General features: G+C 42.6%; 2 protein-coding genes across 2 annotated transcripts; one reads left to right on the top strand and one right to left on the bottom strand.

The window, feature by feature from the left end:
- The first annotated feature begins 259 nt into the window (after positions 1 to 259).
- LOC115377881 (proton channel OTOP3-like) lies at positions 260 to 5,432 on the top strand. The gene is made up of 7 exons (XM_030077948.1): positions 260 to 1,309; positions 2,371 to 2,507; positions 2,653 to 2,711; positions 2,846 to 3,006; positions 3,961 to 4,643; positions 4,905 to 5,075; positions 5,166 to 5,432. The coding sequence occupies exons 1-7, from the start codon at positions 922 to 924 to the stop codon at positions 5,334 to 5,336; spliced, it is 1,770 nt and encodes a 589-aa protein (XP_029933808.1). The 5' UTR covers positions 260 to 921; the 3' UTR covers positions 5,337 to 5,432.
- A 64-nt stretch (positions 5,433 to 5,496) lies between these two features.
- hid1b (HID1 domain containing b) lies at positions 5,497 to 18,699 on the bottom strand. The gene is made up of 19 exons (XM_030077054.1): positions 18,552 to 18,699; positions 17,475 to 17,624; positions 16,545 to 16,715; positions 14,570 to 14,689; positions 12,692 to 12,798; positions 12,460 to 12,576; positions 11,341 to 11,572; positions 11,121 to 11,177; positions 10,894 to 11,034; positions 10,005 to 10,095; positions 9,726 to 9,877; positions 8,927 to 9,005; positions 8,561 to 8,725; positions 7,675 to 7,902; positions 7,423 to 7,568; positions 7,241 to 7,327; positions 7,014 to 7,105; positions 6,520 to 6,678; positions 5,497 to 6,251 (listed from the first exon to the last, which is right to left on the bottom strand). The coding sequence occupies exons 1-19, from the start codon at positions 18,684 to 18,686 to the stop codon at positions 6,188 to 6,190; spliced, it is 2,493 nt and encodes an 830-aa protein (XP_029932914.1). The 5' UTR covers positions 18,687 to 18,699; the 3' UTR covers positions 5,497 to 6,187.
- Between the last annotated feature and the right edge of the window lie 347 nt (positions 18,700 to 19,046).

Here is a 19,046-nt window from a genome sequence, read left to right as displayed (position 1 = left end):
ATTCAGAAAATCACTTTACTGCAATGTCTCAAATCATATCAATATAATTTTTATATATAGCCCATCCCTAAGGACAGTGCAATAAAATAGAATTGTACCACCAGTGTCCCATTAAAGAGTATGGGTTCAGTATACTGGAGCATATTATTCATTTGTATGTATTCATCAATTTCAGTAAGTGGTCCACATTTATAGCCTGTAGTGGCAACTCTTGCAGCCAAGAGTGCATTTATTGCATCCTTCAAAGTTTATCTCTGATTGAACCCTAAAACTAAACAAATATGTCGTCCCAGTAGCTGTATGTTATCAATTTTGAGTGAACTGTGAGCTGCTGCCTGAGGCGTTGTAGTGATAAGAACAGATGTACTGACGTCGGTGTCTGGTGCAGACTGTACTCAAACAGTGACAACGGGTGAGACAGAGCCCAGGCTGAATAAGCTCCTCAAAGTAAAATGACTGCACTAATTTTAGTTCAACCACCTTTCAAACCCAGACTTAGTATTAGAGTAAACGATAATAGACCGGAACTCCTCTGAGTTAGCTGAAAGCCATGGTGCACTGATGACTGCTCACTAACAGAAAACTGTGCAAACAACACAAAGGTCAACATGAAGAGTAAACAAGATACCTGAGACTTGTGCTATGAAAGGTGTGTCAGAATTAACTTGAACTATGCATGGGATCAAGACCACACCTACGCCTGTGTAGTGAGAGGGAGGGCAGATCAAGAGGTAGACCATAATTCAAACGGCTCTGTGAATACATGCTTTTACATGCCTTAAACTGCCTCCACATACCACCCACTGTATTTCTCATTCAAATTATGAGGAAACACATGAGAAAGAGCCTCAACAAAAGAGCAAAAAGGGTAAGGCCAACCAAGTCAGACTGAGCAGGTGACAGAAAATTCTCCAAGGGACTATGAATCCAGATTCCAAAACTGAAGTCTCAGAGCTGGATTCCTCCTGGGCGACACCCGGATGTCGGTCCAGAGATGACCCGAGAAACCAGGAGAGCTCTGACCATCAGATGCAGGACCTAGAGCTGGATCCGCTGCAGGTGTGGGTCCCAAGTGGGCGACGTCTGCTCTCTGGGCTGCTGGGCCTCAACGTGGTGCTGCTGGGCGCTGCGCTGGTGGCTGGCCAGGCTTTTAACCCTGTGGGCCTGAAGCACCAGGAGCCCCAGATCTTTCTGCTGCTGCTGATGGGCTGCAGCATGGCCTGGATGATGTGGTACCTTCTGTGGGCCAGGAAACAGCCAGGGATTTCCCCGCATAAGGACCACCATGCTGGAGGAATCACCGTCACAGGTGAGCTCTTGTGCATTAAAAGAAAGATAAACGCACACTGTGGCCGTGGTGAGGTGCTGATAGTGGCAAAGTGGCTACAGATGAGGAAAAAATACTAAACTTTCAAAGAAATAGCTTCATAACGAAAGACTTAATCCAAACATATACACCTTTATATGCACACATTATAATATACATTAAAATCCTACCCAAATTACACAAAGAGAAATGAGAGTCCAAGTGAAATATTAAAATTAATGAAGGCCTCTGGTCAGATTTGTGTAAGGACTCACTCTATACCACGCTCAACTCTAGATTTAGACTTACCCAAGATTTTTTTTTTTTTTTACACCAACTCTATCTCACTCCCCAAAGACTTCACAGACTCAAACTTGATATATCAGTCAAACCTGATATATTATAGCTTTGCCTCAGGTGTGGTATGGAGGAGGGGTTGTTTCTTCATGGAGCTGTGTTTAAGTGAAATCATTTTAGTTTGATGGACTTTACGCAACAGCCTTTCTTTCTAAAATTATTGGCACAATCGTTGAGATCTGGAGTCATGTCTTTTAGGGAACTTCACCTCTCTTTATCCTAATCTTAATGGATTTTGAAAACAAAAAGGAAATTTATAGATATAGCTTGTTGTGTGGCCAAAAAATGCACTGCAGCAACATGGAAATGTAATTCCCATCTTATAATAAGGTCTCTCAGAGATGAATAGATGCCTACCCATGGAGAAAATCCCTTCTGTATGAATATGACTATTTTGGGAAAAAGTGGCAGCCATATATTGATTTCATTGAAACTCATGCCCATTTCACATTGGCTATGGATACAGACAGGGTAAATGAACTTTGTCTCAAATTGTCTCACTATTTGTTTTTACTTATTTAGTAGCAAAACCATCCAAACCATGTGGGTATTTTTTCCTTTCTGTAAGCTCTTGTGTGTTATCATTGTAAATAATGTGACACAGCACAGATAAGGAACAGAAGTAATATATTATTGCACAGGATATTTATCGCTGGACACTCTTATTACAGAAAAATGTGTTTTGTTATTTTCTTCCTTTATCTCAGTGGTCCTCATGCTTTTTGCAACATTCAGTCTGCTGCTGTATATCTTCAAGAGCGGTTACTTCATCACTATGAGGGAGTGTAAGCCTGCTGCTAAAGTTTTCTCCCCATTCATCGAGGCGCCCTTTCTAGGGCTACAGGTAACACTTATTAATTACATTTTGCACTTCTTTATTCTTTTTTTTCCCTTATTTGCTTTTAATGAAACATATTTACATATTTCTTCCTATTTTCTTGCCTCAATTTGTTCATGCGTCCCCTGAGTGAATAATTGCTCTTTTGTAGACATATTTACTGTGGGCTCATTCCAAAGACTGCATTCACCGGCACAAGATAATCACCAGGTGCAGGACATCCTTAGTTGCCATTGCTGGTTTCATATGCATTCTACAGAAAAGATTTGCATTCACTTGTTTTTTCTTTTCTTTATATCTGCACGTGTGATTTTATGTGTGTTTACATGTGTGAACTCATCCAGGTCTGGGCTCATGGTGACCCTCTCTGCAGACCTGCTGCTGTGGCTGAACGCAGTGACAGAGGACACCATCCATCAAGAAATCGAATTAGAGAAGGAAGAAAGGATGGATTTAAGCAACTCAAATTTTTCTGAAAGTGATGAGAATTCAAATTCAGCAGGAGGTACTGAATACAAAAAAATAACTAAAATAAAGTAGCAGATTTGTATAATTAAGGGAAATTATACCTTTTACTTGGATCTCTTATAGCTCCAAGGTTAATCCTCTAAGAGTAAATATTAAAGTCAATTTAAACGTAAAAGAACATTGTAAAAACACCACTACACAATGTAGCACATGCATGCACACATGCACAGACATACACATATACAGTGTATGCATATACATCCTACACATGTGCATACAATACATGCTAAAATGCAATACTGTGATGAAGCTAGATGCAGTTTGTGATTAAAAATCCAACTACTGAACTGATTCTTGACGTGCATTTTTATATTAAGCACATTGTGGTAATGAATTCCAAGTTTAATGGTCCTGTAGATGAGGGTGCATCTAGATCCCATTTCAGTTTATATTCTTTGTAATGCATTATCATTTCTGTTTCTATTCCTTGCATTAACTGGATGTTTATTTCGCATTAGTTTGCAAATTTGCTGCCATGACTATAAATTAAAGTCTGACATATAACTTTCAGAATGTCTTTAGTTAAAGTAAATATTATTATACCATGGTCTGGGTGAATACTCTTCTGATTGGCTGGCAGGTGTGCATTAAAACCATATATTGCACATGTACTTCGGCTCAAGTTTTATCACCGCTCTGAATTCATCTGCTACCCAACTTGTAACCACAGCAACATTAAAAAGTACAGCTGTTACAGCTTACTCATTATCAGCTGCAGCAGCACAGCTGAGGTATCAACTTGATAAGCTAACAAGCGGGAAGGAAAACACACCGAAATTTGTGGTATTCTTTCCTGCTCTTTCCTATATATTGTTGACAAATGACCATGGTACAAGCAGGAAAATCAACTCGTAGGCATGTGTTCCATGTTTGACACACACCTATTATTGATTATCCCTTACACAGTAGTATCATCTATGTCTGCCTCCAGGAATCAGCAACTCAACCTTATGTCAGTGCACATCAAGTGCAGCCTGCCTCATCTTCAGGAAAGGCTACGAGGTTCTTTATCCCTTCAACATCGAGTACTACCTGATGGCAGGCTGCATGCTGTATGTGATGTGGAAGAACGTGGGCCGCAGGATGAGTCCCAGCACCCATCAACACGTCACTCAAAAGCTGACCCTACGCATTGTTCACCAAGGTGGGATCCTGTTCGGCCCTCTGCTTGGCGGCTTGGTCCTCACAGCAGGAGTGACTGTCTTCGTCCTCTATCAGGTCTGGGTGAGTCAGCAGCAGCGTCGCCTCACCGCCTTCCTCATATTTTATGGATTCCATTTAGCCGTTATGCCCATCATGTCTCTCTGCTGCCTGGCTGGCATGCTGGTCCACAAGCTGGAGAGGAGAGCAGAGGAGCGGGGACACAACCCCACCCGGAGCCTGGATGTGATCCTCCTGGTGGGGGCCGCCCTGGGCCAGCTAGCCCTGTCCTACTTCTCCCTGGTGGCGGCCCTGTCTGTGGGGACTAGTGGGCCCTTGGGCGGCCTCGACCTCTCCTACTCCCTCCTCAGCTTGCTGGAATTAATGCTCCAGAACATCTTCATTATCGAGGGCCTCCACAGGCATCCAAGTCTTCTCAAGATGAAACAAAGGCAGAGGAGCAGCATATTCAAGGCAAGCACACCTTGGTTTTATTTGGCCTTGTGGAAACCTTTTAGACTCAGCTGACAATAAACATGGAATAGCACGCAATTTGATTGTTGAATGTACATGGTTATCATCAGACAACTCATTGATTATGTATATATTCCACATTTTTTGTCAGCTGAGTCTAAAGATATCACTTAAATCAATCTGAAATTCTGCATACTGCATCTTTAAATTATACAGTGTCGTAGTGAATTGCTGGTGCCACTGTCCTAAATTGTCCCACAGCCCAAGAAAAACATTGCAGTCCCCGCACATGAGGAGGGAAAGACAGACATCTCACTGCTGGAGAAAAATGTGTCAGCGCCACCTGTTGTTCAAGAAGGCAACGAGAAAAAGTCCTGGACCAAGAGAGCAATACAAGAAATCTGCGCTTTCCTCATCCTTTCGAATGTCATGGTGCTGAAATTACTTTTATCTGCAGATTGTTTCATCATTTAAGTTTTTCTTTTACTATATGTTATACATACATGTTTCCTTTTCTTCCAGCTGTGGATCATCCCTGCGTTCGGGGCTCATCCTCAGTTTGAGAACGGCTTAGGGAAACAGTTCTTCGGCTTCAGCACGTGGTTCGTCCTGGTCAACCTGGGCCAGCCTCTTGGAGTCTTCTACAGGATGCACTCTGTGGGAGCCCTGATGGAGCTGCTGATCTCTGCCTAAAGAGTTTAGCACTTCAACTGACTGTGAAACTGAAACACTTGTTTATACAATCTGATCTCATGGAGGTCTGAAGTGCCAAGTCTGACAAAATGTTCAATTTATCACATATTGTGATGTAAAATGAAATAAAAACATAGATTGGACATAATTCATGTTTGTTGTATATTTCAAGAAAATACTTTATTTCTCTTTACAAGAAATACTTGTCCGAGCTCAAAATGTTTCCAGACATTTTCAATACGTGCACAACACATCTCATTCACATCTTGAAGCTGTTTTCTGTCATGGAGGATTTCCTGTCTCCTTTTCACAGAGGTCTTAGTGTCTTATCACGTTATGTCAAGTTTCCTTTCAGCACAATCATGAAAAGCTTCTTTAGTCCAGTGTATGCTGTCAATTATTTCAAGCAGCTTGTACATGACAAGGAGCTTCAAAGATATGAACACTAAAGCAAAGCAATTTTTTGGCAAAACTGATATATTACTGTTCAATAAATGTCACATGTCTCGATTATATAAATGAAAGGTTTAAGGACCATTTGGCATCATCGTTACTGCACTCATTACACAGCTTTAATAACAGATTGCACACTGATTTGCAATTGATCTGACACTTCACTCTGTTCTGTTCTCTCAACCTTGGAGTTTGGCAAGAAAAAAAAGATAGATTGTCAGTGCTTGTTGTGTTTAAAAAGGACGACAAGATGTGAAATCTTCCTCCCAAGCCTCGACACAGATCACAGTTCAGGTGCAAGGAGAGCAGAGCGGTAGATCCTGTTGCTGAGGGTTTGAAGGGAGTCGCATCCAGAAGATAAAAACGAGTCAGGATTAGGCGGGGCATCTTCAACACCTCTAAATCCTCTGAATCTCAAAGAGTCTCACATCCGTGTCGTACCAGATTGGAGGATCCACATTGCTATGGCAACAAGAGTCCAACAGAAAACCAAGCCATTGTTAAAACTCAAACCGTGACAGCAAAAAGCAGCTCGCCACATGAGGCCTGGCAAGCTGCTATCAAATACCGTTTGAGACTAGCTGACACAAATTGTGTTTGCTCTCAGAGGATAATCCACTGGCCTGCTTCACTGAATATTGATGCCTGTCATATTCAACTACACTGTTTCAGTGTATTATCCATTGTAAACAGATTAGCTCTGCAATTCTGCCTTTTCCAGTTTGCTCACCGTAAGTAGATGACTCCCCACATGTAGGTGCGGAACCAGATGGCTGTGCCAGAGTTGGCTTGGTACTTCCTGATGAGGATGGGATGTGGGACTGGTAGAAGGCCCACAAGCGTGCCGTGCTGAAGGAACTTCAGGATTTCTGACTCATCTGTCAAACCCCTGAGGAAAACATGAGGAGTCAAGTCAAATTTTTTTATAGAGTACATTTAAAAACAGCTACAGCTAACCAAAGTGCTGTACAAAGTCAAAAGCTAAAAGTTAAAATAGAGTAAAATGAAATAAACATATCTAAACAGAAACAGTCTATTTGAGAACATACTGTATTATGTTTAACAAATGAATGGAATCCTGATTATTGAAGTTATGATCTACAACATTTTCACATTTCGAAAATTCACTGACTCATATAACACAATAGTGATTCAATTAAAACCCACTTCATGAAAGTTTTAAAACTCTTTTTGAATAAGAATCACAGTCATATAATTTCTTACTTGTCGATGCAGATTTTCTCCACCTGGGGAACCAGCACTTGTAACAACCTCATGATGGTCTGTAGAGGAAGTTTCGTCTTCCATGACAGCACCTGGAAACACACACACACAGCATGGTGGAAGACAGCACAAGACTTATTTTAAGAATTTTTTCTTTTTGCAAATGTGCATTCGCTATAGCAAAAAAATAGACCGATCAGAAGTTAGGTATAGAAATAGCTTCATACCCATTCTGGAGTGGGGCTCCAGGCTGTGGCTGCTGAGGAGACACTTGACAACCGACTTTGTGTTGATTCTGACTCTGTGGAGAAAACCTGACAGGAAAATAGGAAGCATGGGTTGTCAGTTTCTTAAAAAAAAAATTAATCATCAAAAACAGACTACCAGCATCGGTGACCAGAGGCTGTACCTCATGGTCTCTCTCAGAGTTGGACTCTGTGTCGCTGGCTCCAGCTGAGGCTCTGTCACCAGTCGTCTGAGGAGTGTGTGAATGTGGAACAGCAATCATGGTACCGTCTTCACTTAGCTGGGACTTCTCGGTCAACTTGTCAATCCCTAAAACATAATGTGCACTGATTAGCTGAGAAAAATGTCTTGAGAAAATAAAGACAGCACTCTTGATCGTGAAATGTTTGGTGCATGGAGTCATGTAGGTTAGCACCTGGAGTGGCCTCCAGGCTTGCCTTGAGCGTGCCTGGCTCGGCGGCTGCAGCTGGTCTGGAGCCCTCCATGGACACAGTCTCTGTCGAGTTGGTCCTGGAGATGCCAGTTGCAGGTTTCTTTCTCTTCTGCAGGGCTTTCTGAATCGATGCTGTGTCAGAGGGCTGGTTGGCCAGCTGGTGGAAGATGTTGCGCTTACGGATGATGGCATACACCAGGTTATAGTTCCCTGGAAAGAACATGGGATACACAGGCCTTGCAGTTCATAAAGCTGCTTATCTCCTAACAATTACAGCAGACCCCATTAAGAGAATTATCTGTGTGCATATAAAGGCTAAATATAAAACCATCAGTCAAAAAAAAAGATATCTGAAAAAGATATACTGGTAGAGTAGGTAAAGGTCCATTCAGTAACATAAGAAAGTCTGATAGGGTGGATTTGTAAACTGTCTGGGGTCTTAAACACAATGTCACGTCAAAGCTGAGGATCTCCTTTATGATTGCCTAAGAATATCACCTGAAAGCTCTCTACATTTGTAATGTGCACAATATGTAAGCCCTTATGGCGATAAAAATATCTTCCAATCTTTTCCAATTGCAAGTTAATTCATGTAACATTCATGTGATCAGGTGAGTTTTTGGATTTAGACTTTTTATGGATGTACAGGCCTATTTTAAATATTTGTTTTGATTTTTATTGTAATATTTAATGTGCTATTGTGCTATTATCATTACGTCTTCTATAGTTTTTAATCACACTTTGCTGCAAGCTCAAACTGATCAAGTCTCAAAGGCTCAATCAACTACGATCAATACACGCTACATTACCGACTGACAGTTCCCCTACGTAGAGTCAACATCATCGAGTTCACCGTCTATGTTCTCACCATCGAACTGATACTGGATGATGTTGTTGAAGACCTCAAGCAGGAAGAAGACCAGGTGGTGATTCTGACAGGAGGAGAAGAGGAACAGGGAGGTGGAGAAGGCCTCCAGGAGGTGGAGCAGTTTGTTGGCTGCCACCATGGACAGGCTCTTCAGATAAGGCGACACTACGGAGGATGACAAAACAGTGAGTCACAACTCCACAGTGTCAAATAGGCAGCCCGGCTTGACAATGATCCATATTGTTACAATAAAGTGCAGAAAAGGAGGCACAGGATGGCATGCAGGATTTTTGCTCATATAAATACCCTGCTGTTCTCGTAGTGAGCCAACAGGGAGCGATATTTAAGCATTTAAGTGATACTCACCATTCACTATTATTGTGAGCAGGCAGTCGTAGAGGGGCTGCAGACGCTGGTGACCATTTGAGATGATCTTGTGGAAGACCTGATACAGGCGATATTTCTAATGAGAGCTCTACTTTTATGTAGTGATCATTCAGAAAATGCCACAAAATTTGAGGGGTGGGGAAAATACTGAAAAAAACTGCAAGCAAGCCAAGAATCATATTTTCATTTACATTTTGACGCATTTAATCAAAGTTTGCATAATATTCTTTAACCTCATTAAAAACGGTCATTGAAAGAGTGCCTACGCAGCTGAAAGGTCATGGTCTTGAGTTTCATCACGTAACTGATTGATGCTTTTTTCTCTCAAGGATAATTGAGTTTCGTATTTTATGGTCATAACGGATATCATTTCAGCTTTTAAAGTAATAATGTCTGACATTTTTATATAAATAAATGTCAGTCTTGCTATTTTTTAAATTGCTGATTGAGTGATTGCTGTTCTTAAACCCTGGTGCCAAAAATCTTCTGGCACACAGAGAAGTGAGGTGTTTTAGGTTTCAGGCAGCAGCAGTGCAAGTTTGGAATAAATACAAGAAGACCATGACTGAGCAGGCAGAGAAAAGAGCGCCACCTACAGAGACTCCATCACCAGAAAATCAGATGAAAAAGACGCTGACAGGACATCTCAGGGCAGTGCAGTGCAAACATACCACAACAATGAGCGCTTAATCTCAATAATCTCAATCAAAACGGTGTCACACAGCATATCATGTTTCAGTTACCATTCATATTGAGAGCTTCCATCCCATCTACTTACTACTATGAGGAGGTCGGCATGCGTGCCGGTGAAAACAGGGATGTCCATGGGGACACGGAGGGTATACGGCTTGTTCAGACGAACACCGAAGTTCCTCTCTCCGCTTAACAGCAGGAGGATGAACACACCGATGTGCATGAGGCCCACACGAGCTACAAACACACACAAATGAAAAGGTGGGTATGTCAGCAAGGGGCATCATGAGCATACCCCCCCCCTTCACTCACTCCCACACACAGATAAACCCACAAGGTGAAGGTGGAGAGCACAGTGACTCACCCTGATCTGCCCTGGCGTCATTCAGGTTGAAGAGGATGGGAACCAGCATGTCCAACACATCACTGCTCTTCAGCACAAAGAACAGGAATTTCTAAGCACACAAAAACACAACATGGTCAGATCCTCATTAAACATCCCTTGGCTTATTACAGCTGAACAAGGCAAATAAGGCACTTTGTCGTTTGACACGTAACATCTCTGTTTTTAAATGTCTGGATTTTACTCTGTCGCATGTTTTCGAATGTTTTCAGAGGAGCAATGTTTTGCAATTGATGTCACTACTCTATGACCAGAAAACCTGAGTGGTTTGCATATTCATGGTTAAAGATAGCAGATAGACTGTGTGCTTGCAGGTGATGTACAGTATCACATTAAGACATTATATTATTTGGAATAACTAGCAGCACAAGGGCTGTTTGACATACATAAGAAAGGACCTAAGGGTATTCATTAAGATTCATCTTATACCATTAAACAGCTATTCATCATTATGCATGTGTATCTGTGGATTAACACGTAGGAGCAGCCTCAGATAATCTTCTTGGGGAAACTGGGTTTTCTATTTTATACACTCTTAACATTAAATAGCTCTGTACAGGACAATAACTTCTTTAGACTTGTGCCATAGCAGAACCATTTTTGGCATTATAAAGAACATGTCAAATATGGTTGAAATAATCCATATTTGCAGGACAAAAGAAGAGTTCAAGAGCTGCAGCGGTTTCTTCATGCTGCTTGTCCAGTTTTTAGTTTTTGCACATCATTGGATTCTTTGTTATTCCAGTCCAAAGAGCCCCTCTTTGCTTGTGTGGTAACAGAGTAGGTTTGTCTATTTTAAAACATCAGGGCAGCTCACAGAAGGTGTTAGGAAAATCGATCTCTACCACACCTTGTTAAAGTCGCAGAGTTTCCAGAAGAGAATCAGCAGCTCCTGATAGAACTGGATCTTCTTGGTAGAGTTGGGCAGGTAGGTCTGGATCAGGGGATTATTGAGCAGCCTCGACAGGCCTTTCAGGATGAAGTTAAAGTCCTGAGAGACAGAGAAGATGCAAACTTTAGGCGTCTATCATAACAATTATTGTACATAGATACCAGCTTTTACACAGCATGGCTTACCTCTTCTCTGTGTATCCTGGACAAGTAATTGACAAAAAGATTATCAGGTCCAGCAGCCTAAAAAAAAAAAAAGTTTAAATTGTCACTGTGGAAAAACATCACATTTTCTTTGTTTTTATATGATCAGAATTATGCTTTCAAAAGTCCTCTGTTTGTTATCATTATAAAAGATTCAGATGATTACAACCCATGAGCAGCTCATGCTAATTTGCCCTCTTACCTCCTGGTCCTCCATGGCTGCGGGGGATGCGGAGGAGTCCAGTGCCTGCAGGGCTGTGCTGGCCGCCGACCCGGCCTCATGCTCCAGGGTGACGATAAGGATCTGGACAGCCTGCTCCACCAGCTGCTCCCGGTAGTCGGACAACAGCAGGTGGTTGTACGGGATGCCATACCCCACTGGGTCGTAGGCACACACCACGTTGAGCAGGGAGGTAAACAGCGGCAGTGCATGTCTGGGAGGAAGGGATGAAAGACGGGTTGAGGTCAGCGCCGCGTACCCGCTGCAGGCTATATCTGTGTCAGGTGTTGGTGTATGATGTGCCGGCAGAATTTTCCATGTGCTGAGAAGGGAGCTGTGAAGGGCCTTCAAGAGGGGCTCACTTTATATTCTTATCAAAGCGCATATCTCTTTAGTGGTGTATGTTGATGTACATGAGTAGCAATAATGTGTATGCCTGTGTGTGTGTGTGTGTGTGTGTGTGTGTGTGTGCAGCTGCAGACCAGATGCAATTTAATAAGGCAAATGATTTGTGTCTATTCCTGTACATGACAAATGAATAAGGTGCACATGGCATGGTGGGACAGGTGCACATGAACACAATAGTTATGACATGACAAGTGACAACCAATCACACTCAGTTCAACTTTTGGAGACTGTAACATTAGTGAAGGTAGTCTGAAATACTTCAGCTATTTGTGTGTGTGTGTGTGTGTGTGTGTGTGTGTTTTTAGTTTCCCTTACATTACTAGTGTTAGCTCTGGCAGGCCAAGCAAGTAATGCTGGGTTGCAACTGCCAGCCAAACTAGCTCATCACCTCATATTTACATATAGCTATACAGCATGTAGCTATAGCTTCATATAGTTGTGCGTATGGATTATATTTAGGCAAAATGTCATGAAGAATGTGTACATAAACCACATAAAACAAACAGGGTATTTCCTTTTTAAAAAGGTATCTGCAAAACCCAGAATATGAAATATCCACAAGCAACAACTGAATGAGTAAAGCAGCACAAAAATGTATTTGTGTTTGGTCTGCATGTAGTTTGTGTGTGTGTGTGTGTGTGTGTGTGTGTGTGTGTGTGTGTGTGTGTGTGTGTGTGTGTGTGTGTGTGTTACCTGTTGTCTGTGGAGCAGAAGAAGGTGACCCAGGGACTGGGGTTTTTACTGTCAGAGGAAGGGGGCAGGTACATGGCCTCTGAGAAGCAGGTGAGGAGCAACTTCAGGAGCTCCGTCCTGAGCAGAATACAGAGGATGGACAGATACAACTAAAACAAACTAACAAAGACAACTCAAGAGAAACACAGGATTAAGATGAGTATCCTCTCTACATCAGCTGCTGCAGTCCTACCTGTTGAGGTCATGGGTGTAGTTGAGAGGAGGCGACTGTGCGAAGCCCACCCCAGCCTCCCAGATGTACTCACAGCTGTCTATGGACTGCATGTCCTCAGCCGACTCCTGCATCAACATCATAATTTAATAAGGTTACCTACAGGATAAATGTGTGCCTGAAGGTGACAAACACATTAAACAAGCCCTCACAACACATTTTCTCTTCCTTTACATTTCCATCTTGAATTGGTTACCAAATATAAAACTTTAATAACCTTTCATTGATATCATGTGTTTCAGAATTGCTGCAAATTGTTCAACTACTTTGAACCAAGGTCTAAATTTTAGACTAAAACAATTACAGTAGTTCATTAAACCGTGCACTGTTTCTACAAAAGCTGCCTCTGAAAGCCTCTGGAGCGTTTCGCATTAGCAGAATGAACCACAGGGCTAAACTCGAAAAAATAAACTGTTTCTAGTTAAACGAACAGACAGGCTCGGCTGGTAGGTGCTGCGACTCTCTGGACTGAATACTGACAGGCTGAGCGCACTGGGGCTCGCAAGTCTTTACTGGCTGCCTGCCATTATTAATTGTGCTACTGACACTCAAATGAGGCTAATTTACTGACTGCTTATCCTGCGAGAGGAGACGCTGGGTGGGCACATATTTATTTATTCTCACTGACAATTAGCAGGCACTATGAGCAACATGATTAGTATTTCTTCAATTACTATTCATGACTATTCATCAGCTGCATTCAATTATATTCATGGATATTCATGGAAGATGCATTCAACTGTATTAGTTTCAGCATCTTAAAATACTGAAGCGAGAGGCCTAAACTTAACAGTGTGGCTGTGTTCACACCTCCTTCTCCCATGTGATTTGACAAGCTGAGTCCTCCGTTGGCCATATCTACATATGACACCTCAGCACAGATACACTACAGCCATACGAATAGATTAGACTCGGTGCTGCTGTGCCTCTCCGTAATAAAACTGACAGCAAAGGACACTAAGTCATGCACACAAACACTCATTCCTATTCATCTGGAAGGACTGCTAAAAACGTGAATGAGAGACCCAGAAAATTCACTGCATGGGACCAGTAACTGCTGGTGTGAATGTCCGTGAACGTGCATGCTTAACAAGTCCTTGAAGCAAGTGGGAACAAACAACAGCTGCTGGCCATTTTCCACCTGCAATGACACAGTTTCACACACGCTCCATTGAGTGTGACATTTGCTCAGGGCGGCTGTGAGGCGCGAGCGGTCCGGTCAGAGGGAAGGACCCGCGGCACGGCCATTTCCTCGCACCTCCCGTGACCAGCAGTACCTCAGGTGTTTACTCAGCCTGCGTTAAGACGTGTCCACCCTACTTTCCTCAGCCCAGTTCACAAACACAGAGACCGGCCACTCCCCTCTCCTCTCCCTCACACAGAGGAGACTGGAGTCACTCATTAACTCAGTGCGACTACCCAAGAAGGCTGCGTGAGGCAGATAACAGTGGCAACAGGTACCGCCACAGGGCTGAATAACAGGATATTAACACACTGCTCTCATGCCTAGTCACGTTTAACAGCACTGCATATTGACACTGACGTAGCTTAGGGGGTAAAACAACACTAATTTGAAGCAAGCTGTTTCCTTTTCCTGCTTATGCGGACAGACTTAAAAAGCAATAACACCATTAGATTCTCGCTAACGCATCTTCAAAAACGCCATCTCTCACCTAATTAATGAACTAGCCTGAGGCAATGCAATGGTAAATGCTTAATTAGACATTGAATACTGGCTGCTATTTGGGCGCCAGCTGCACCATGAGCTAATGAGGATGGTCCAGGCTATCCTTGAATGTCTGCCACACATAAATTACAGTGTAAGCAGTGTGGACTTACCGAGCCGCCCTTCTTGTGGCTCTGGACAGTGAAATCTGGGCAGAACAGCAGGTCGGCTATGGCCAGCAGTAGGGATTCAGCGAGGGGCCGTGCATCATCATCGCCACCTTCATCCAGACGCTGGAGGACAGAAGACCAAGTTAAGAATTAATGGTTTTAAGGAAATTGTAAAGTTACAAACACAATTTTTATTTGAATTGTAGTCTGCAAGATTATTGTGTGATTTGAGCAACAGCTTTGACACCAAGTGGTCATTGCAATTGTGCTTTTTCACTGCATTTCCTGAGATAACCTGTCAGTCAATGTTAAAGGAATCACTTCCTGGGCATTAGATGATTTTAAGATTTTTTTTTTTTTTTTTTTTTTACATTAAAACACTGTTGTGGTATATCAAAAAGTAATAAAAAAAAATAGCAAAACAGAACTTTATCCATATACATGTCACAGATGATTAAAGCATGTATAAAAACACAAATCTGGAATGCAGCTTCATCTGTTTTTACAAAGTGAGAGTATTTCCCTGCACAGCAACAACATGAACCAGCATGACACACAACTGCACAAGATTAAACTCAAACTAATGCAAAACAACCTGTTGGACTACCCCTACTACAGCTCTGCATTTTATCTGAGTCTCACACTTTAATTAAGGGATATTCAATACCTCTCTAATTCAGGCAGTGGGCAGGAAGAGAGGGAGTTACAATATGGGCAGTGTTTGCGCCATGGTCCCCTGTCCACCACGTAACCAGAGACCCAGCACTAGTCACAGCCATCGGGGAGGGGCCGGGGGTGTGGGATGGTGGTGGTGGTGGGGGGGTCTGCCTCCCCACTCAGAGAGTTTGTTTGAGACAGTGACTGAAACAATCTCAGCTTTCATGGCAGCCGCTGCTCTGAAAAGCATTCAGAAGTTCCCACTCGGCACTGCCGCTTTCTTGAAGTTATGGCAACCGTGAGGGTCGAGCATGAACGGGAATTTCAAAAGGACCACAGACACTCAGATCTCTGGAAAGCTGAAAAGGCTGCTGACAGATCAAACTGTAGAAACTGTCCAAGGATGGATTGAATTCCTCAGTCTGCAGCTTCCCCAACACACTCAGGGTCATCTTAGGCAACAGAAGCTTTACAGATCATCGCCACTGAGAAATAGCTCACAGGAAAACTTAAGTTTATCTCTCTCTGAACATCTGCCCATTCTACCGTGTATAAGAAAGGAATCAACCAAACAGTGGACCACTAAATGACTAACGGGCAGAATATGTAAAAGAGATTTCATCTCAATTGCAAAAGGACTTCTAAATGTCAGCATGATACAATTAGCCACTGTTTTCACATCAAACTGAAAATAACTGCCAGCTGAATGCCTGTGCAGTAACTGCCTTCCTGTAAATGAAAGAAGAAATAAAACAGAAATTAAGATAATAAGCCGTTGATTGAAGAAAGGCACGGTTTTTGGGATATGAATAGATCAGATACAGCATGTGTGCCCACACAGAGTCTGGCCTATTATTTTACTAGGAAACAGGAGGGGGTTATTGCTTCCTTGGTGCATTCCTTTCCTATTACAGTCCAGTCGCAGGACTAAGGGAGGTAACAGAACACCAGATGGTCTCTCATCATGGAGTATCCCACCTTAAAGGTGCAATCATAAATGACATTAATTTCGGTGGCCACTTACAGCTGATGCAATTTAGAGAATGTCAACTTCAAAGCACTGGTCCTCATGCTTATCATGTTCCCTCAGCAAGAGTCTGTGGCAGAGCAATATTTGAGGAGGAGTGGGTGTTAAATAAGATGTGACAGAACTGAGAGTGCAGAGGGTTATATAAGACCTCAGCACCTCTTCTAAAAGGACTGTCCACTGAAATCTAATAAACTAGACAGCCAGCGACGTTTCTGGAGGATAGCCTGGCTTCCCTCCACTGCTTCCCGTGACTGATTCATCGAGTATCTGTCCTAAGTGCCATATTCTTACCCCAGCTCTGCCAGCTCCAGGCACAGTGGACCAGAAAAAGCCCCTCCAGTCAGCATCCTCAAAGATGTGCGGCAAGATGCGCGTGAGCAGGCGGGTGCAGTTCAGGACAATCTGCCTCTCTTTCTCGGATGGGCAGCCGGAGTCCGCGCCCTGGACGAGCTTTTCCACCGCCTTAAATAGAGGCATGTGTGAGAACGAGTGCAGTCAAGTGGGGAGCCATGAGAGGCTGCCACATTTCCACAAAAAGAGGAATGTTTTAATTTCACAGTTATCTATTTCTTATTCGCACAGACACATTGTTTGGAAAGAAGAAAGCCTGACTGTAAAGCTTCACCGTCTCCATAACTACTTTTGCATCTCAGTTTTAAGAGCAAAATGTTCTTTCTATCCTTGATCAGTTTTTTAGATGCAGACTCCGATCCCATATATCATTATATCATAAAGATTTTTAGCATTTATTATATAATTTGCACTCTTTACTATAGATAGTTGTCATCTCTGCATACACTCTAATATAATGCACATATCCTATATCCAACTGGGCTCATCGCACTTACAGTAATTTTCTTATTGCAGGAATTGTACAATCTAGTGCATTGCCTTCTCCTGTTTCTTCTTCTTCTCCCCGTTTAATGATGCTATTTTCAGCCCAATAAACTCTACAGAAGCCCATCTGCTTTATTCATGTGCCCTCTGACCTTTTACACTTCTGGTCAAAGTGTGGGAACAACAAACGCCTGCATTCCTTTCACTCTGTATCCAAGATAGACAAAAAGGTACACTAATACTACAGTCTTAGTGCTATTTAGAGAGAAAGAATGTACGTTGGCTACTGTGTCCACTTAGTTGCCTCATGCTCCTCACTGCCTGCAGCATTTACTGTCCAAAACATAATGTAGGGAGCAATTTCTCCTTAAGGAGGTGGGTTACCTTATAGCAGAGGGTTGCCAGATTTGATGGAGACTCCTCTCTGACAGCTCGGATCTCGGCTGCAGGCACCAGGGCGAAAACATCCTGTATGGTGGTGGCTGTGTCGGCCCAAAACTGGTCCCAGAAGGCATCGTCTGTGGGCTCTACAGGCTGGAGGGGTCAGGACAAGACTGTGTGAGAGTTTGTCTGGCTGACATGATCCCATAATAAGAGAAAAGCAGCTCCACTGCCCCCAGCATGACCTCCTGACACTAAACCGCTCTGACATACAGTAACGTCGCAGTACAAGGCACAGCAGTTGCGATGCTGCAGCTGTTATCTAATACATTATTCATGGCACAGATGCTAAATATGGGTATAGATACTGAATGTAATATTTGTTTCGAAGAATTCATGGCAGTCAGTAAATAGTCACTCAAACAGATGTCTGTCCTGTTTCTCATGCTTCTCCAGCCTACCTTAAACAAAGTGTAAACACTATCCTAACATGGTATGCAAAAATTCTCAAAAAGCTGACAAATATGACTTCATCATGGAGAAAACATGCACAATATTTGAATAATCTGAAAAAGCACAAGAACTTCCTCTTGCATGAACTGAATCCAGCTGCTCTACAACTGGATCCACCTTAAATGCACCTGCTAGCAGGCCTACATGTCAGGCACCTGTTGCAGGAGTAATCTAATAATCAATGTTAAATTGTTTTGTGGAAATGGCACCGTTACATGTTCAAGAGATTTATGGCTCACCTCAAAAATAATAACATAAAAAGTATCAGCTCAATGCAGAGGGATTGAATTTACTTATCTATGAACCAATGTAAATTTAACCGTCTCTGAAAGCCAGTAATAATAACTCACTCAGGGAAAATGTATATGTATAATCTGCCTGTAAATTGCTCTTCTAGTCGGACTGCACCCTTTTTCCTTGTTATTCCCTCCGCGAAGTGTCATCTGGGCTGTAATTTAGGCTACCATCTGGCACTCGGACTTTATCTCCACAGGCAAATTTGACCGCAAACGCACACCCGACACACTCTGCATTCATATATTTGCAAAGTGTTAATTGTGAACAAACCTGAGTTTTGGTCGTGAGTTGGATCACAGCTTTTCTGAAGTGAAGTTTGGAGTCGGCGTTTCCCATTTTCCCCGGGCTGCTCGGCTCTGTGCGGTGAAACAGTGAGTGGCCGTGAAGGCAGATTATCTCCCTCATCCACTCCTGTCAGCCGCTCTCCTCCCGTGCTGCCTTCAAATGCTCCTTGTAAACTAAAATTGTCTCACATACAAGAGCCCTTTTCTCAAAGTAATAACAAGAGCCCCGTGTGAAAGTGATTCATTTTGCTGAGAACTGTATTATTTAAGAACTCAAACGCCACAAAACAACTTTGCACTCCGACGTTAAATGAATTTGTGCATGCAGGCCTGAGTGATGTTTTACTTTTAGAAAGCCTATACCCAACGTGTTAGGTACAACAGCAAACAATTAAATGGCGTGCTGACAAACTATCAGCAGCGGCTCGGTTGTTATATCATTTCTCGGCTATATCTACCTGTTGCGTTTTCAACTTGTAGT

This window comes from Myripristis murdjan, chromosome 19 (assembly GCF_902150065.1).
Source record: "Myripristis murdjan chromosome 19, fMyrMur1.1, whole genome shotgun sequence".
Taxonomy (NCBI): Eukaryota; Metazoa; Chordata; class Actinopteri; order Holocentriformes; family Holocentridae; genus Myripristis; species Myripristis murdjan.
Note: the sequence above shows the minus strand (reverse complement) of the source record. Positions and strands in the feature narration are given on the sequence as shown.

Excerpts from the sequence above, each read along its gene's own strand:
- LOC115377881 (XM_030077948.1), top strand. The coding sequence starts at position 922 with ATGAATCCAGATTCCAAAACTGAAGTCTCAGAGCTGGATTCCTCCTGG. Across the intron at positions 1,310-2,370 it reads TGGAGGAATCACCGTCACAG|TGGTCCTCATGCTTTTTGCA; the intron begins GTGAGCTCTTGT and ends CCTTTATCTCAG. Across the intron at positions 2,712-2,845 it reads CGGCACAAGATAATCACCAG|GTCTGGGCTCATGGTGACCC; the intron begins GTGCAGGACATC and ends GAACTCATCCAG.
- hid1b (XM_030077054.1), bottom strand. The coding sequence starts at position 18,686 with ATGAGGGAGATAATCTGCCTTCACGGCCACTCACTGTTTCACCGCACA. Across the intron at positions 17,625-18,551 it reads AACTCACGACCAAAACTCAG|CCTGTAGAGCCCACAGACGA; the intron begins GTTTGTTCACAA and ends TGACCCCTCCAG. Across the intron at positions 16,716-17,474 it reads TGGCAACCCTCTGCTATAAG|GCGGTGGAAAAGCTCGTCCA; the intron begins GTAACCCACCTC and ends CCTCTATTTAAG.